We start from the raw sequence: 13,955 nt of genomic DNA, 5'->3' as shown, positions 1-13,955 counted from the left end.
CTGAAGAGGGTGGAATAGAAAATTAGGGGGTGGAAACAGGTGCTGATCGACGGGGGTTATTCTTCCTCCCAATTACCCAGACAATGTTTTGATTGCATGCCTAATATTACTAGTGACTCAAGTATTCTGTGCGTATATTCGCATTTCCAAGCGTATCAAAAAAAAAATTAGCAAAGTTTGTACTTTATGCTCAAGCTAATCGGTACAGGAACATACTAAAGCGGGATCCATACAGCTGTACTGTGTGTGTCCGCTGGAAATCAAACACGAGACATCTTCATCAGGCCTAACATGGCCGGTGTCATTTTCAATAATTCTAGAAAAATTGATGCTAAATTAACAAATAGTATCCGTACCAATATTAGAACCCAAACTCTTATAATTTCATTGTGAGATACACTAATCTCTTGACCATGGACGCTAGCATGGTTTATATTTGTATTACCATTAGCGACCCGCTCACGGATTGGTCTGCGTTGTATTTTAGACATGTTTATTTACTCGTTTAAATAGATCTCCGCTAAACGCAACCATATCGAGATGAATAATACGCACAGCGCCATCTATTGAGAACTTTTTCTTCAATATAAGCAGGGCTCGAAATGTCTACTTCAGCGACGAGATTAACGACTAGTGAAATGACACACTGTATTGCAATTAACAATTATTTACAATAACATCAAATAATATAGAATACATTGGACACGAGTCCTCTGGAATATTATTTTCCTTTAAAAGTTTAATCAAATGTAAATCCTGAATTGTAGTCAGCTCGCCCAGCCAGGATTCTTTAAATTCAATGAACAGTACACTTTGTCTCAATTATGCTTATTATAGAATAAATTTGTGCAAGTCAAAGATATTTCCATAATATTGTTATTTTGCGAATGATCAAGGACTGGATTCATTCTTCAGAACGTCAACATTATATCTGCTCAGTGACCATAAAAGGAGAACCCGAATGCTTGTAAAATCTTGATCAGGAGGATATCTCTGTCACAACAATTGAATCCAGAAGACACGACAAATAATAACAATTAACAAATAAAAGAGTAAAAAGAGAATCACAAGGCACAAAAGATGAATGTAATGTAGTCATATTTCCAAAGCAGTGGTGGGACCACAATAACAATTTTAGCTCTGCGCACTTCTAACCTATACCAGCACTTTATATACCTACAATATAGCTTAATATGTAAAAGTATTTGCCCTCACTAACTCATCAACGCAGAACCCTAACCCATGGCCTAGAAACTTAAAAGTTTAGGAGTCTTGCTCTTATAATGTGCGCAGACACTAACAAGGTGTATTTGAAGATATAACCCCTAACGGGGAGGGGATAGGGTGTTAAACTACTTTTTTGGAACGAAATTTTCTGTGCATAGTCTGGGATGGTTAAAAATTGCATGTACTCTTAGGATGATTGACTGATTTATAAAGTTCTTGTGTTCTTCGGCACGTATGACCATTTTGCACCCTTCAAAGTATACGAGAAGCAAATACAAATAAAAAAAGTCATTGTTCTTCCTTTTCGTGATCATGTTGATTAACTAAGATCCTAAGCTGTATCTATAGTCATTCAATTCACAAACTTAAGTTTATTGGAAAACAAAACTTGATTTTCATGGAGTTTTTATGGAGTCTTGCCTTCTGCAAGGAGGAGTAACCTGTATCAAATTAATTTCCCGCTCATCAACTACACCAAATGTATTTTCCAAAGCTTCGTTACGGGGTTTAAAGTTCGCCATTATCGAATGCGTTACACATCCCCTCCCTCTAGCGTACCCGATCGAATTAAATAAAAGGTAATAAGTGGACATCGTGATTTTTGTTAACAAGTTATTACGCCAGGTAGCGCTCTCAGCTTTGGTGCGAGCGATCCAGGGTTCGATTCCAGATGGGAGCCTCTGGAATTTCGGTGTTGGCCGATTGGGGAGTTACTTGAAAAATAACCGGCCTCGAAAGCTTGAATAATGAGTGGGCATCGTGTTCTTGGTTGACAAGAAATTACGTCTTGGGTGAGCCAGAATACACTAAATTTTAACGAAATTCAGTACTCAGATGTTTACATATCAATGAAATGTTCATTTCATGAGTATTTGGTTTTACTTCAAAATTCTCCATCGCACAGTCTATAACTGCCTGGAATTGAGTTTTAGGTAACAGGTTACGGAACGCCAATATCGAATATGTCGAACAAACAGAATATATCGAAATGCCGTTTCTTTCGTACATCAAGATTTTGGGGGTGTTGTATATTTAAATATCGGTATCACTTTTAGTATATCGACATTTGGAGTAGTCTCGATACTGTAGTCAAGGTTCCCTGCTTCGATTCTCGGTGAGTGAGTGTGTGTGAGTGAGTGTGTGTGAGGGGGTAGACATAGTGCTCGAAAGCCACTTTAAAAATGTAGGACCCAGTCTCTATTAGCATATGGGTCTTTAAAGGGGACTTAATGTAAGCGACTTTAATTGAGAAAAGAAGTAGATATCAGCTATGCAAAATCCACAAGTCTGATAAAAGACCCTTAGAAATATTCATATTTTCCCATTCTTTAATTTCCTTTCGTGAGTTGAGGCTCCTGACACGATAGGAGCCTCACGCGAAGCAGTTAAGGGCGACGCGCTGATCTACGGACAGTTAGCTACGCCACTGTTCATATTGTATCGAATGGGAGATTTATCTATCAAGGTGTCTAGCATATATTTGATTGGATGTCATTTGCTAATGAACGAAGAATTTCGTTCCCTTCACAACATGGACATTGCATGAATTCCAAACAAGCCTTGCGTTGTATTGATTTAAGGTCGTGTCACACTTTTTACTGACACACCGCCCACTCTACAACGTTCGTAACAAGACATTAGCTATCGATTGCCGTTAGATATGGACTTTGCGGTTGGTCCCGGTGTGAAAATAGGTAAGTTTTTTTTAAAATTTAATTTTACTTCAGAAGTACTTGTCATCCGAACAAATTTCGCACAATCTATTATAAAAAGCAAATCGAAATCTACTCACATTATTCTTTCTTGCTATTACACATGTTATAGTTTATTAATGGTATTGTATCTTAACTTCAGTCCTTACGATCGTACTCTCTTTAAAACCACCTGTTAAACGAAATGGAAGGTTATCTTAAATATATATTTCCGCCGATAATCTTGAAGGTCGTCTTGGTTTCGATTCCCGATGGAGTCACATTGCACAGTGGTTCTTCTTGCAAGGGTCCAGTCAAAAGTAAATTATCTGAGCACAAAGAGGACTTTAAACATTCTTTGTTTTTATATAATCCTGATTATCACAGGAAAAAAAAGAAAGTGGTACGTACCACAATTCATAAAATCGATGACTATGTGATTTTCCTGATAATCAAAAGCTAACCATAGTTGGAACTATGAAAACCTCTACAGTTATTAACAATCTTTTCTGAGCTTGTAAACTTTAATTTGTATCGGTATTGGTAGTAAAGAGTTATCGCTCATAAACATGTTGCGCGTATCTTTCCTGCCATACAGTATGTGGGTCATGCATACGGAGAACAAATTCTCATATCTTGCTATAACAGCTTTGTTCCACTAATTTCTCATAATAGAACAGTCTGCCATAAAGGTGAACAGCTGACATAGATTTTGTTCGCAAACCAAGAGAGCTGGATTCACGTTAGTAATTATATTATATATGGGAAGTTTGTGCATTAATGTAAGGCGAATAAGACACCATATGTAATATTTCTCTTTATGATGTTAGTGAAACTGCTTAGTTCGGTGTGAGTGCTGTGCTATTAAGTCCATGGCGACATGGGGGACAAATACAGAAGTGAACAGACGAAACCTTTGAAGAATCCACTTCTCTCGGGAGCTGGAAGCGGATTTCCTTTTGAAAATTTTACTGGAAGTGCTCTTCTTGTGCCTGTGTCGAATAATGATTCGTCAGTTTTGTCTGGAGGTAAGATGCTAACAATGTATCAGTGTAGTGGGTTGCGCTAAGTGATGGCATACGTGGCTTTCATTATGAAACTGGTTGACATTCAAAACTGTGATAAATCACACTTCTTCGTCAAACCACTGTTAGTAAAATTAATAAACATACCATGTTAAATACTTGCGACTTCTTTGTGCAAATCAAAAGGTAATTTAGTTGTGAACCGCAGAAAGTAATTGGTACATTGAAATATATACCCCTGAAACGAGTTTTAAAGTATCAAACAAAAATAATGACATAAAGGAACATGTAATATGTAACTATATGACAAAAGTTCAAGTTGAACGCAAACCAATACGAAATTACGGTAAAATTTTCGTATCCCCAAAACGTATTTCTTCAATTTTACAGGAGAAAGTACTTACCGAAATGGGTTTATTTATACTTTAGGAAGGTCTTGGAAGTTTGTTTTCACCTCGTTGAAATTTTTTTGCCGGTAAATCATGTAATTTTCGACATTAATGTCACTCCAATGCACGAAAGCTGTTCCCTTGATGTCCGTCTACTACGTGAACCAAATATTTGCGAGCGTTTCATGACGTAACAACCGGTCAGTGTTTCCAAATACGCGGTTTTGTAACTGTGTAACAGTTCTAGAACGTAAATAAACGTGAGTTACTGTTCATCATTTCTGATTACGAACTTGCGACAACATGACGTGCACAGGATCAGTGGCGTGCTCAATGTGAGGTTGATGGGGGCTATAACCCCCCCCCCTTTCGCCCAGTATCTCTAAGGCTATTTATGAATGGTTCGTGGGCTATTTATGTATGGTTTGTGGGGCTATCCGTGAATGGTTTGTGCGGCTATTTATGAATGGTTCGTGGGGCTATCCGTGAATGGTTCGTGGGGCTATCCGTGAATCGTTCGTGGGGCTAGCGCCAATGGTTCGTGGGGCTATCCGAGAATGGTGTGTGGGGCTACGAATATTTTTTTCGAAACCAATTTTTAACTATTGAAACCTTTGCGTGGCCCTACTAACCTATCCACGTGCCAATGGTTCGTGGGGCTATCTTTTTCACTGTTGAAACCTTTGCGTGGCCCTACTAACCTATCCACGCGCCAATGGTTTGTGGGGCTATCTTTTTCACTATTGAAACCTTTGCGTGGCCCTACTAACCTATCCACGCGCCAATGGTTCGTGGGGCTATCTTTTTCACTATTGAAACCTTTGCGTGGCCCTACTAACCTATCCACGTGCCAATGGTTCGTGGGGCTATCTTTTTCACTATTGAAACCTTTGCGTGGCCCTACTAACCTATCCACGCGCCAATGGTTCGTGGGGCTATCTTTTTCACTATTGAAACCTTTGCGTGGCCCTACTAACCTATCCACGCGCCAGTGGTTCGTGGGGCTAGCGCTAATGATTCGCAATTATTTCCAATTTCACACTTTGCACATTCCTTTCCTCTCTTCACCACCCCGTGTGCAACCAAAAACTCCACCGGATCCTCGACACCCGGCACCAATTTCACAACACACTCACCACACGACACCTATAACTTCCGAGTTTCGTCAATTTTTGACATTCGTACTTACGTATTCTCCATACTAGTACCTAGATATTTTGCTATGAAGAAGGTCGCAACACTGCATAACCACTGATCATGGACTACGCTAGTCAAGATTTCTCCGCCATATCGCGTGTAACGCAAGCAAAAGCGAAGAAAATAAAAATACTCCATATTTCGAAAATTGAGATTATTTGCCTGCAAAAAACGAAACGCGAAATAGAAGAACCCTTACGAATGCAGAATATGTAAGTATGAATGTGAAAAATACGAAAATAAGGGAATTAGAGACGTTTGGTGGTTACCGAAATTTTAATGTTATTTATACCTTCTAGGTTAGGATTGTATCTTTGATTGCATTGATATTTTCATATTTTCCTTCCTCTTCAGCATATGTATTTAACATTTTCCATTTGTGTAAATCACTTCACATAGCAACTACTTACATGCAAAGTTACTTGTGCATTCTTCTTTCCACAACATCTTTTTTTTAAAAATAAGGTACTATTATAGTATTGGGGAGACACCTACAAATCATATATTTCACACTTTTTTACATTGCTAACGTATTATTTTCGAATGCGGAACATTTCCTAATGCATTCTAACTAAGAAAATGTCTATTTCTTACATTTACGAGTACTTACTGTTACTTGTTATTTCGATTCTGGAACACATTATGGCGGGCGATAGCGTATTGGTTCAGGACGCGTTGTGCGAGTGTTGCAACCTTGTTCAGCGGAAAATACCTAGTTTCGTGCCAGGATTTAAAATTATGCTAATATGTCGCAAACCATTGACGTTAGCCTCACAAACCATTGACATTAGCTCCACAAACCATTCACGTTAGCCCCAAAAACCATTTTCCATAAGGTTAGGTTAAGTTAGGTTAGGCAAGCATAGTTAAAAAAAAAATACTCGACACGTCATGTTCTAGTGAAAACATGGCGAGTTTGAAACACTGACTATGGGGTTACGTCATCTTAACACACGGAACGTTGTGCTCTCGCCCAGAAAGCAAATGACTGCAGCAGATACAGTGTGTCGGACAGAGATTTTCGCAGAAAACAACATGTATTCGCATTAAAATGGATCAAAACTACATTCACGAACTTCCACAACGCTACAGAAAATGATTTCCGTAAGTACTTTCTCCTGTAAATTTGAAGAAATCCGTCTCCCTATACTATAATGTTACGAAAAAGGATCTGCAACTTTCAGACATACAAAATAATTTCTCAAATTTCGAACTTCTTTCCAGCCTCACTTATAATATTTGAAATTCTTTCCTTGGCAACCTACACAGCTTGTGAAAATCATTACATTGTAGGGTATGACTCGTAACAGAGATTCATTTTTCTTTGAATTCGGAAACTGTGTTCATCAGTTTAATTATGATTTGTAAAGATTACCCCACATATGTAAATTGTGCACTTAGCATTAACAGGAACAACTATTGTAAGATCTTTCTTTGTGGTCTGCTGGAAAAGGTATGTTCTAGACACTGGTAGATTCCAACAATATTCTATTGTCATCTGTGAAAGCCATTTACTGATATAATTTATTCTCGGTAAACAAATCGGTAACGGTTCCGATTGTTTTATGATTTCTCCTAGCACAAAGACTAATTATCGTAGAATTTTGGAAATCATTGTCACACGAAATTTGAACCTTTCTTAAAGTAATGAGCACTGTTTGGACTCGAAAAAAGTTATTTATGTTGAAAAAATAACTTTAAAATTACCTTACGCACTTCTCATGGACAAGATATTCTCCGTCGATAAGCGACAGTAAATATCGTAGAAGCGTGGGAATGAATGTAGAAGTAAATCGGAACCTTAGTAGAATGCATTTAGAGACTTTATTATAATGCTAAGGGAACCAAACCTAACCTAACCACGAAAGCATATATTGAACGAAATCGCTAAAACTCCGCAGTATGTGTTAACAGACGTAAATCGAAAACGAACCATGTAAAGATTGCATTCGTAGCATGATGAAATCGAAATAAAACAAAATGAACTTGGGCCAACAAATCTCCATGGTGCAACAGCGCTATTAGGTCCAAGGCCTGCCAGGTGGCTTCTTATTGGGTGGTACGTGTCAGACAACGGAGTCCCATCGTCATGTTATCTGAACTCCCAGACCGGAGATTGCTACTTCTTATTTTCGTATAGCTCTCCTATTGTCCTCACAATACTGAGTCAGTGTCGAAATTGTGCCGTTTCCATCGGTAATTGAACACGGGGCTATGTGGGAGACCATTACCAGTGAGTGTATGCCAACCAGCATTCAACACTTTGGAACATGAAAGTAAACAATGCCTGCTATCGGCTATCACTGATTGGTTGCTTTCCAGCCACCAGTTGAAAAAAGCTGCGAATATGTTAACGTTCTGTTCAAGGGACTGAACAAGAATTACCAGCTTGAAACTTTTTTAGACCATTCTAGCCTGCCTACTACAAGACAAAAAAGAAACAAAAGATGCTATGAATGTCTTCAGCTGGTAGATGTTGATCTAAGATGTTGCATCAGAAGACTTGGTATATGAGAATGAAGTATGAAGGCGTAGTGGATTCCAGTGTAGAAAACTAGGTATAACAACAATGATAGTTGATATGCTTACGTATATCTGCAAACATTAGTCATCTAAGAGGGCAAAAATACCACAAATTCATATGGTATCTTATGCTTTACCTCACATTGAATGAAATATAGTTTAATGATAGCCATTGTGAAAGTCTCTAATGTATTCAAATTTACTAGACACGCTGCACTACTATATCACTCATAGAGAAAGATTAATATCAAAATTGATAAAAATCACTATGATCTTTTAAAGTTTGAAATCGGATTTTTAAATTTATATCACAGTTTGCGATTTTTAAAAAGAAAATAAGCATAAAGTTGCTTATTTTCCAACATGGCACAGAAAAATTTACACATTTGTTTTTTGATGCTTAAGGCATTTTCTGATCAACCTGCATTTGCTTTCTACAGTCTATACATAGAATTTTACGCTGTATATCAGAACTTGCCCTGTAAAATATTCACATCAAAACATAGTGAAAGTGTGTTTTTCGTTTCGTGTTGCTTGTGCTTAACATGGAGAACAACATCGTTGTCTTACTTCTCTTGATTCTATGATGATAAGAGTTTATTGCCGGACTCTGTGGCCGAGTGGTTAGCACATTGTGCTGCGATGCCAAGGGTCCCTGGTTCGAATCCCGCTCGGGCTTGGTTGTTTGTGAATGTCCATTCACCAATTTCATCACTCATCCCCATCTTCGCAAATTAGCCAAGAGGCACAAAACGTGAAGTAAAATAGAACTAAATTAACCGATAGAGTTTATTTTTTTGGTAGTTTAAAAGATCCTTCTTGCAGATGACTATAATTTAAAATAAAAAGCGATATCCTGTAATGCTATCAACACACATTTTTTTATAGTATTTTATCGGCAACCATGTTTAGTTAGTGCTTAATAATAATGACATTACTTACAATGTAATTGGTATTTTGTATTTGTTTCTACTAAACATATTTGCTATTTTTGCCCATGAAAACATAATTATGTTGTGAAGCAATAGAAGTTGTGTCTTTACAGTTCACTATGTCACAGTTTCCTTTTGTATGAATTATGAGCTTTACCTTTCAGTACATATATTTTGTTCCTATTTATTTCTTTTTACTACGTTATAGTAACTAAGGGCATGCAAAATAATCTAACACAGTTATTTTTAGTGTTTTTTATTTTATTTTATCTGCGACGTTTCGTTCTGGTTTCTCAGAACTTTTTCAACCTACACATACAACAACACAACCTCACATGGCTAGTCACTCTATACATCTAAGGAAAGAATGTTGAAAAAGTTCTGGGAAACCAGAACGAAACATCACAGAAAAAATCAAATTTAAAAAAAACCTAAAAATAACTGTATTAAATTATTTTGCATGTACAAAAAGTGGTTATGCGAACCTTCAAGAAGAACATTGGTAACTAAGGGCCTATAAACGTCAATGAATGATTACAAGATTAATGTAAGTTCAGCAGAAGTCATTCTGAGATGTACAAATTATAAATGTACATGAATCTATAAATTTATTTTATCTCAAAGTGATTTAAATCTCATTTTGTTTTTATCACACAATTTAAATTAAACAACTTTGGAATATTCTAATGTTAATTGCATATAAGAAGTTGACTGGTTAGTGTGTTTTTCATGAGATTTATTTGTTTTTCAGAGGCTGAAGTGGACAGCTTTGTGGGACAAAATGTACCATCAGCAGCACCAGCAGTGTCAAGTGTTGCACCCATAAATTCCGATCCTAAACCTTTCACGTTTTTCACCCAGCAAACAAACTCAAGCGACCCGTTCGGACAGTTGGGTCCTCCTCAACCAACATCGCTTCAGCAACCTCCACAAAGTGCTACGTCATTTTCTCAGCCAGCAGCTGCTCCATCGTTACCAATTCAGGCAACTTATCCAAGACTTCAAACCACGCCGGGGCACACACCACGAGCAACACCGCCTCCGAGTGTTCCATTAACATCCCAAGTTTCAGCGCCTCTCCACCCTTCACCCCTTCCACCGGCAGCCCAGTTTACTGGAGCAGGTTTCACTCAGGTACCTGGAATAAACCCAGTTGGAACAAACCAAATCCAGGCATCTCCGTTCCCACCCCCACCTTACCATTCCACAACACCCCTACCTCCCGCATCAAGCTTTACCCCATCACAAACTGCTGGTGAAATAAAGCCTCCAAATGTCCAAAGTATTCCACTTTCTGGTACGCCGAGCACGTCAGTTGGTAAGTTAACACATTGTTATCTTCAATATTGCTACAGGGATTGACAAATATAAGGTGCCCAGTTACCATGGCACCTGAGTTTTCAAATTCAGTTCTAAACAAATACTTTAATATTTCAACTTCCCTCGTGGAAGTGGAAATTTCTGTATCATTAAATCAGGTTAATAAACATGCCATTACAAATTTTTTCACTGTTGCTAGGTGAATTTCGAAAGATGCAGAGATATGGCAATCTATTAAAATGTATTGCATAGTATTCATGCTGTTACCAGTAGAGCCATGTGTATGAGTTCTTTAGGAAGAACAGTCCTGCACAAGAATTATTACTATTAATCCATTACATGTTTTAATGTCACATTTAATGAAAATAAATAAAGCTGGCTACTGAATTATTTTTAGTTTTGTCTATCCCTGACTATAACATTAAAAACTGAACCGTCTGTGAAGGTACCTACATTGAAGAGGTCCTTTCATAACTTACTCGGTAGTCTCAGAAAGATCTCGAACTCATTATACAAACTAGTTTCGAATTTGAAAAACTTATATTGGCTAAAAGAATAGTAATTGCAACAGCTTGTCAAAAAAATGTACATTATATTCAAAGTAAAACACAATTACCAAGATAAGCAACATGAATGTGGCTTCATTTACTTACATATTTGCCAAACACATAAGAAAACAGTTGTTTCTAAAATATGCCATTTTAAAAGAAAATATGCAAATACATATAAATCCTCAATGTCAATTTCAATATTTATGTTCTGTTATTCTACCAGAATTGTGCCTAGAAATGTTCATACATTAACTTACCTGTTATTCATATTATTAAACTGTCATTCAGTCATTATAAAAACAAAAAAATCTCACTTGCTGCACAAAATTAATGAAAAATTTGCATTTTTTGATACCATAGACGATACAAGGAGCATTTTAAGAATGCAACTGAGAATTTGTGAATGAGCAAAATTTATCTTAGCTTTCCTTGGCCAGATATGTTTAGAAAAAATGGAGAGGAAATAATAATGATTGTTATATCTTAGAATTTTTTGTCTGTGAATAATGTGAAAAAGCCAATAGAATAAAATTGCCATGTTCATTTTTTTAAACTTGGTTCTAAAAATAGAGGTGTGCATGTGCAGTGTTCCCGTTCATTTTGTGTTAGTTCTGATGATATCACAAATTATAGGCAATGGAAATGGAATGAATATGCTGTATGAAATATCATTCTGCAGTATGATAATGGTTATATGTACAAGCTCAAATATATGATGTTTGAGTATATGTATGTATTTCCTTTTTTTTTTACAATCAGCAAGGAGAATTTACTGGTATCGCATACTGCTCTCTGTCACTAGAAAGAAAGCCTTGGTCATATGTAGAGTTCATAGGACAATGGTCAAGTTATTGTGAAATATTCCTAGAGTAAAATTTTAAACTTGCTACAATCCTTGTGAATTCTTACTAGTGTAAAATATTAGTTATATTGAAGGTAGATCAGCTTGTATGCTAGAAATAAAGATTAGAAATAGTAAATATACTACAATTATAGTTATTTAATCAAGATTACCTTGAGACATAACCAATACATTAACCTGACCTAACGTGACAATGCAACTTCACTTTTCGTAATTGAAACAAACTACAAATTCACACCTTTGTCTAACCTAACATTTCTGATGCAATCCAACCATTACACAACCTTCTTAGTTTGATGCAAAGATTATCTCGGGGTAGCAACCTGTTCTGGATAGGTTTTGAAGCTCTTGGGAACTAACAACATGCACATCTTCAGAGGTTTAGGATGAGATCAATGATAGATCTCAAATATGGGTGTTGCCAGAAATTATTGCAGGGGAGGTGAGGGCTTTGATAAAACTTTAATAGGAGAAATAATAAAAACATTAATGTTCCCATGGTTATAATTGTTGTTACACAATCATAAATATTATTAAAGTAATAAAAAACCATTTTTTCCAAATTTTATTATTGTTGTGTAAAAGGGGGAATTTGCTTCTTGATCGATCAAGCAAGTGAATATTCAGCACAACTCTTTTCAGTTATATTTTTTTTTCTACATTTCATCCAGTTAGTGTACTGAAATTTACAATTATTGTATTTTGTTATTAGATTTTACAAGTTTCATTCAATAAGGGGTCCCAGTTTCGATACCCGGTGGAGGCACATAGTGGTTCGGATTCCACTTTAAACTGTAGGTCAAGTCCCGATTATCCTTTCTTTGCATAAAGAGGGCTTAAAAACAAAATTCAAATAAACTCACTCAAGTTTCATTCAATAAAAGGCTTTAAAAAGGATTAAAAAGTAGAATTCTAACCTGCTCCTGTATTTTTCACTCATTTTTTTTCGATCTAATGCAGTTTTTACTTTGGTTATTCTGTTCAAGTACTAACTAATGAACTTTATTTCTGTTATTAACGATAAAAAACAGGCTTTATACTTTTTTGTAACTTGTAAAAAACTATGCCAGTTTCCAGGAGGGATCGAGGGCCCCGTTTAACCCCTCGATGCCCATGATCTCAAAAGTTTTGAATGCTATCCAGGATCACCTGCTTGTTTCCATGAGAAATCTCTCTCATTCATCTCCAAAAAAGCTTCAAGACTTGTACTTCAATTTGTTTTCATGAATGTGGTTTATTTTGCTTTGATATATTTAGTTCATTTTTAACCTAACAGTGTGTCCAATTTGTTCATTAATCCTTATGTTCCATTGATTTGTCAGCCATCAAATATGCACTTTCTAAAAAAAAAACAAGTACAAAGAGTTTGAAGCTGACTAACAGGCATTTATTTTTTGCATTTACTGTCTTTGATAGGAGCCTCTAACACATACAGACTTGGAAATCAGAAACCAGCTTACGCTCAACCACCTGGCTTGAATTTTACAACACCTTCTCTGAACGCATTTCCACCTACATCAGTTATGAAGCCAGAAGTAGTAGACAATGCATTGTATGTTCAAGACAGTAGTGGTCAGCTTCAAGTCGGAGAAACAGGTACCAGTGTGATGTCTGGCCAGGATGAACCTTTTCAATATAAGATGCCTTTACAGTCGGGAAGCTCAGAGGGAGCCTCTGTTCTGCCGCCATCTTTCCAACAGTTGGTAAGTTTAGGCTTTTGTGTGTCAGTATGTAGTTCAGTTGCTTCAGATTTTAAAGGATGAGACATGCTTAGTATCGTTGGTTTTTCATTCTTTTCATTGCCAACCAGAAATAGTACTGTGTTGACTAAGTCATCTTGTGCTATGAATGTCCTTGATTAATAATATGTGTAAAAAGGTAAGGTAAAGTTCCCCATACATATAGCACGGTGCCATGGAGGCACATTTAGTGGGATGGGGCAGGGGGTAGGACATTTTCTCCTTCTCTGACATTTTGGAGGTAATGTGATGAGCACCATGCTCTGGCCACCTTAACCCACCAGCTACCCTTTGATTTGAGGCTGGGTGAGCCCCGGAACTGCTTTATGCAGGGACAAGGCTGGAAAAATTCCAGGTATAATTTAACAATACAGGGAATTTGTCCAATTTGTTTGAAATTTCAGATACTTACTAATTTGGGCCTCCTAATCATGAATCTAGAGTTAAAAGTTGGCGCTCATGTATAGAAATTCCTGAATTATGTGGAATTAACACCGGT

At 36.8% G+C, this 13,955-nt stretch overlaps 1 protein-coding gene across 2 annotated transcripts in view; it reads left to right on the top strand.

The window, feature by feature from the left end:
• Positions 1 to 2,861: 2,861 nt before the first annotated feature.
• Positions 2,862 to 13,955, top strand: part of PAPLA1 (Phosphatidic Acid Phospholipase A1) — a 55,889-nt gene continuing 44,795 nt past the window's right edge. The window contains exons 1-3 of one of the 2 annotated variants that reach the window (XM_083143223.1): positions 2,862 to 2,921; positions 9,736 to 10,302; positions 13,134 to 13,420. In XM_083143223.1, coding sequence (XP_082999349.1) covers positions 2,888 to 2,921; positions 9,736 to 10,302; positions 13,134 to 13,420 — 888 coding nt within the window. In that variant the 5' untranslated portion in view covers positions 2,862 to 2,887. Of the gene's footprint in view, positions 2,922 to 3,597; positions 3,947 to 9,735; positions 10,303 to 13,133; positions 13,421 to 13,955 lie in introns of those variants that run through there. The other variant, XM_083143222.1, reaches the window with a different exon arrangement.

The sequence above is a fragment of the Lepisma saccharinum genome, chromosome 21, assembly GCF_977018435.1.
Source record: "Lepisma saccharinum chromosome 21, izLepSacc3.1, whole genome shotgun sequence".
Taxonomy (NCBI): Eukaryota; Metazoa; Arthropoda; class Insecta; order Zygentoma; family Lepismatidae; genus Lepisma; species Lepisma saccharinum.
The sequence above is the reverse complement of the archived record's forward strand: the minus strand, read 5'-3'. Positions and strand labels throughout refer to the sequence as shown.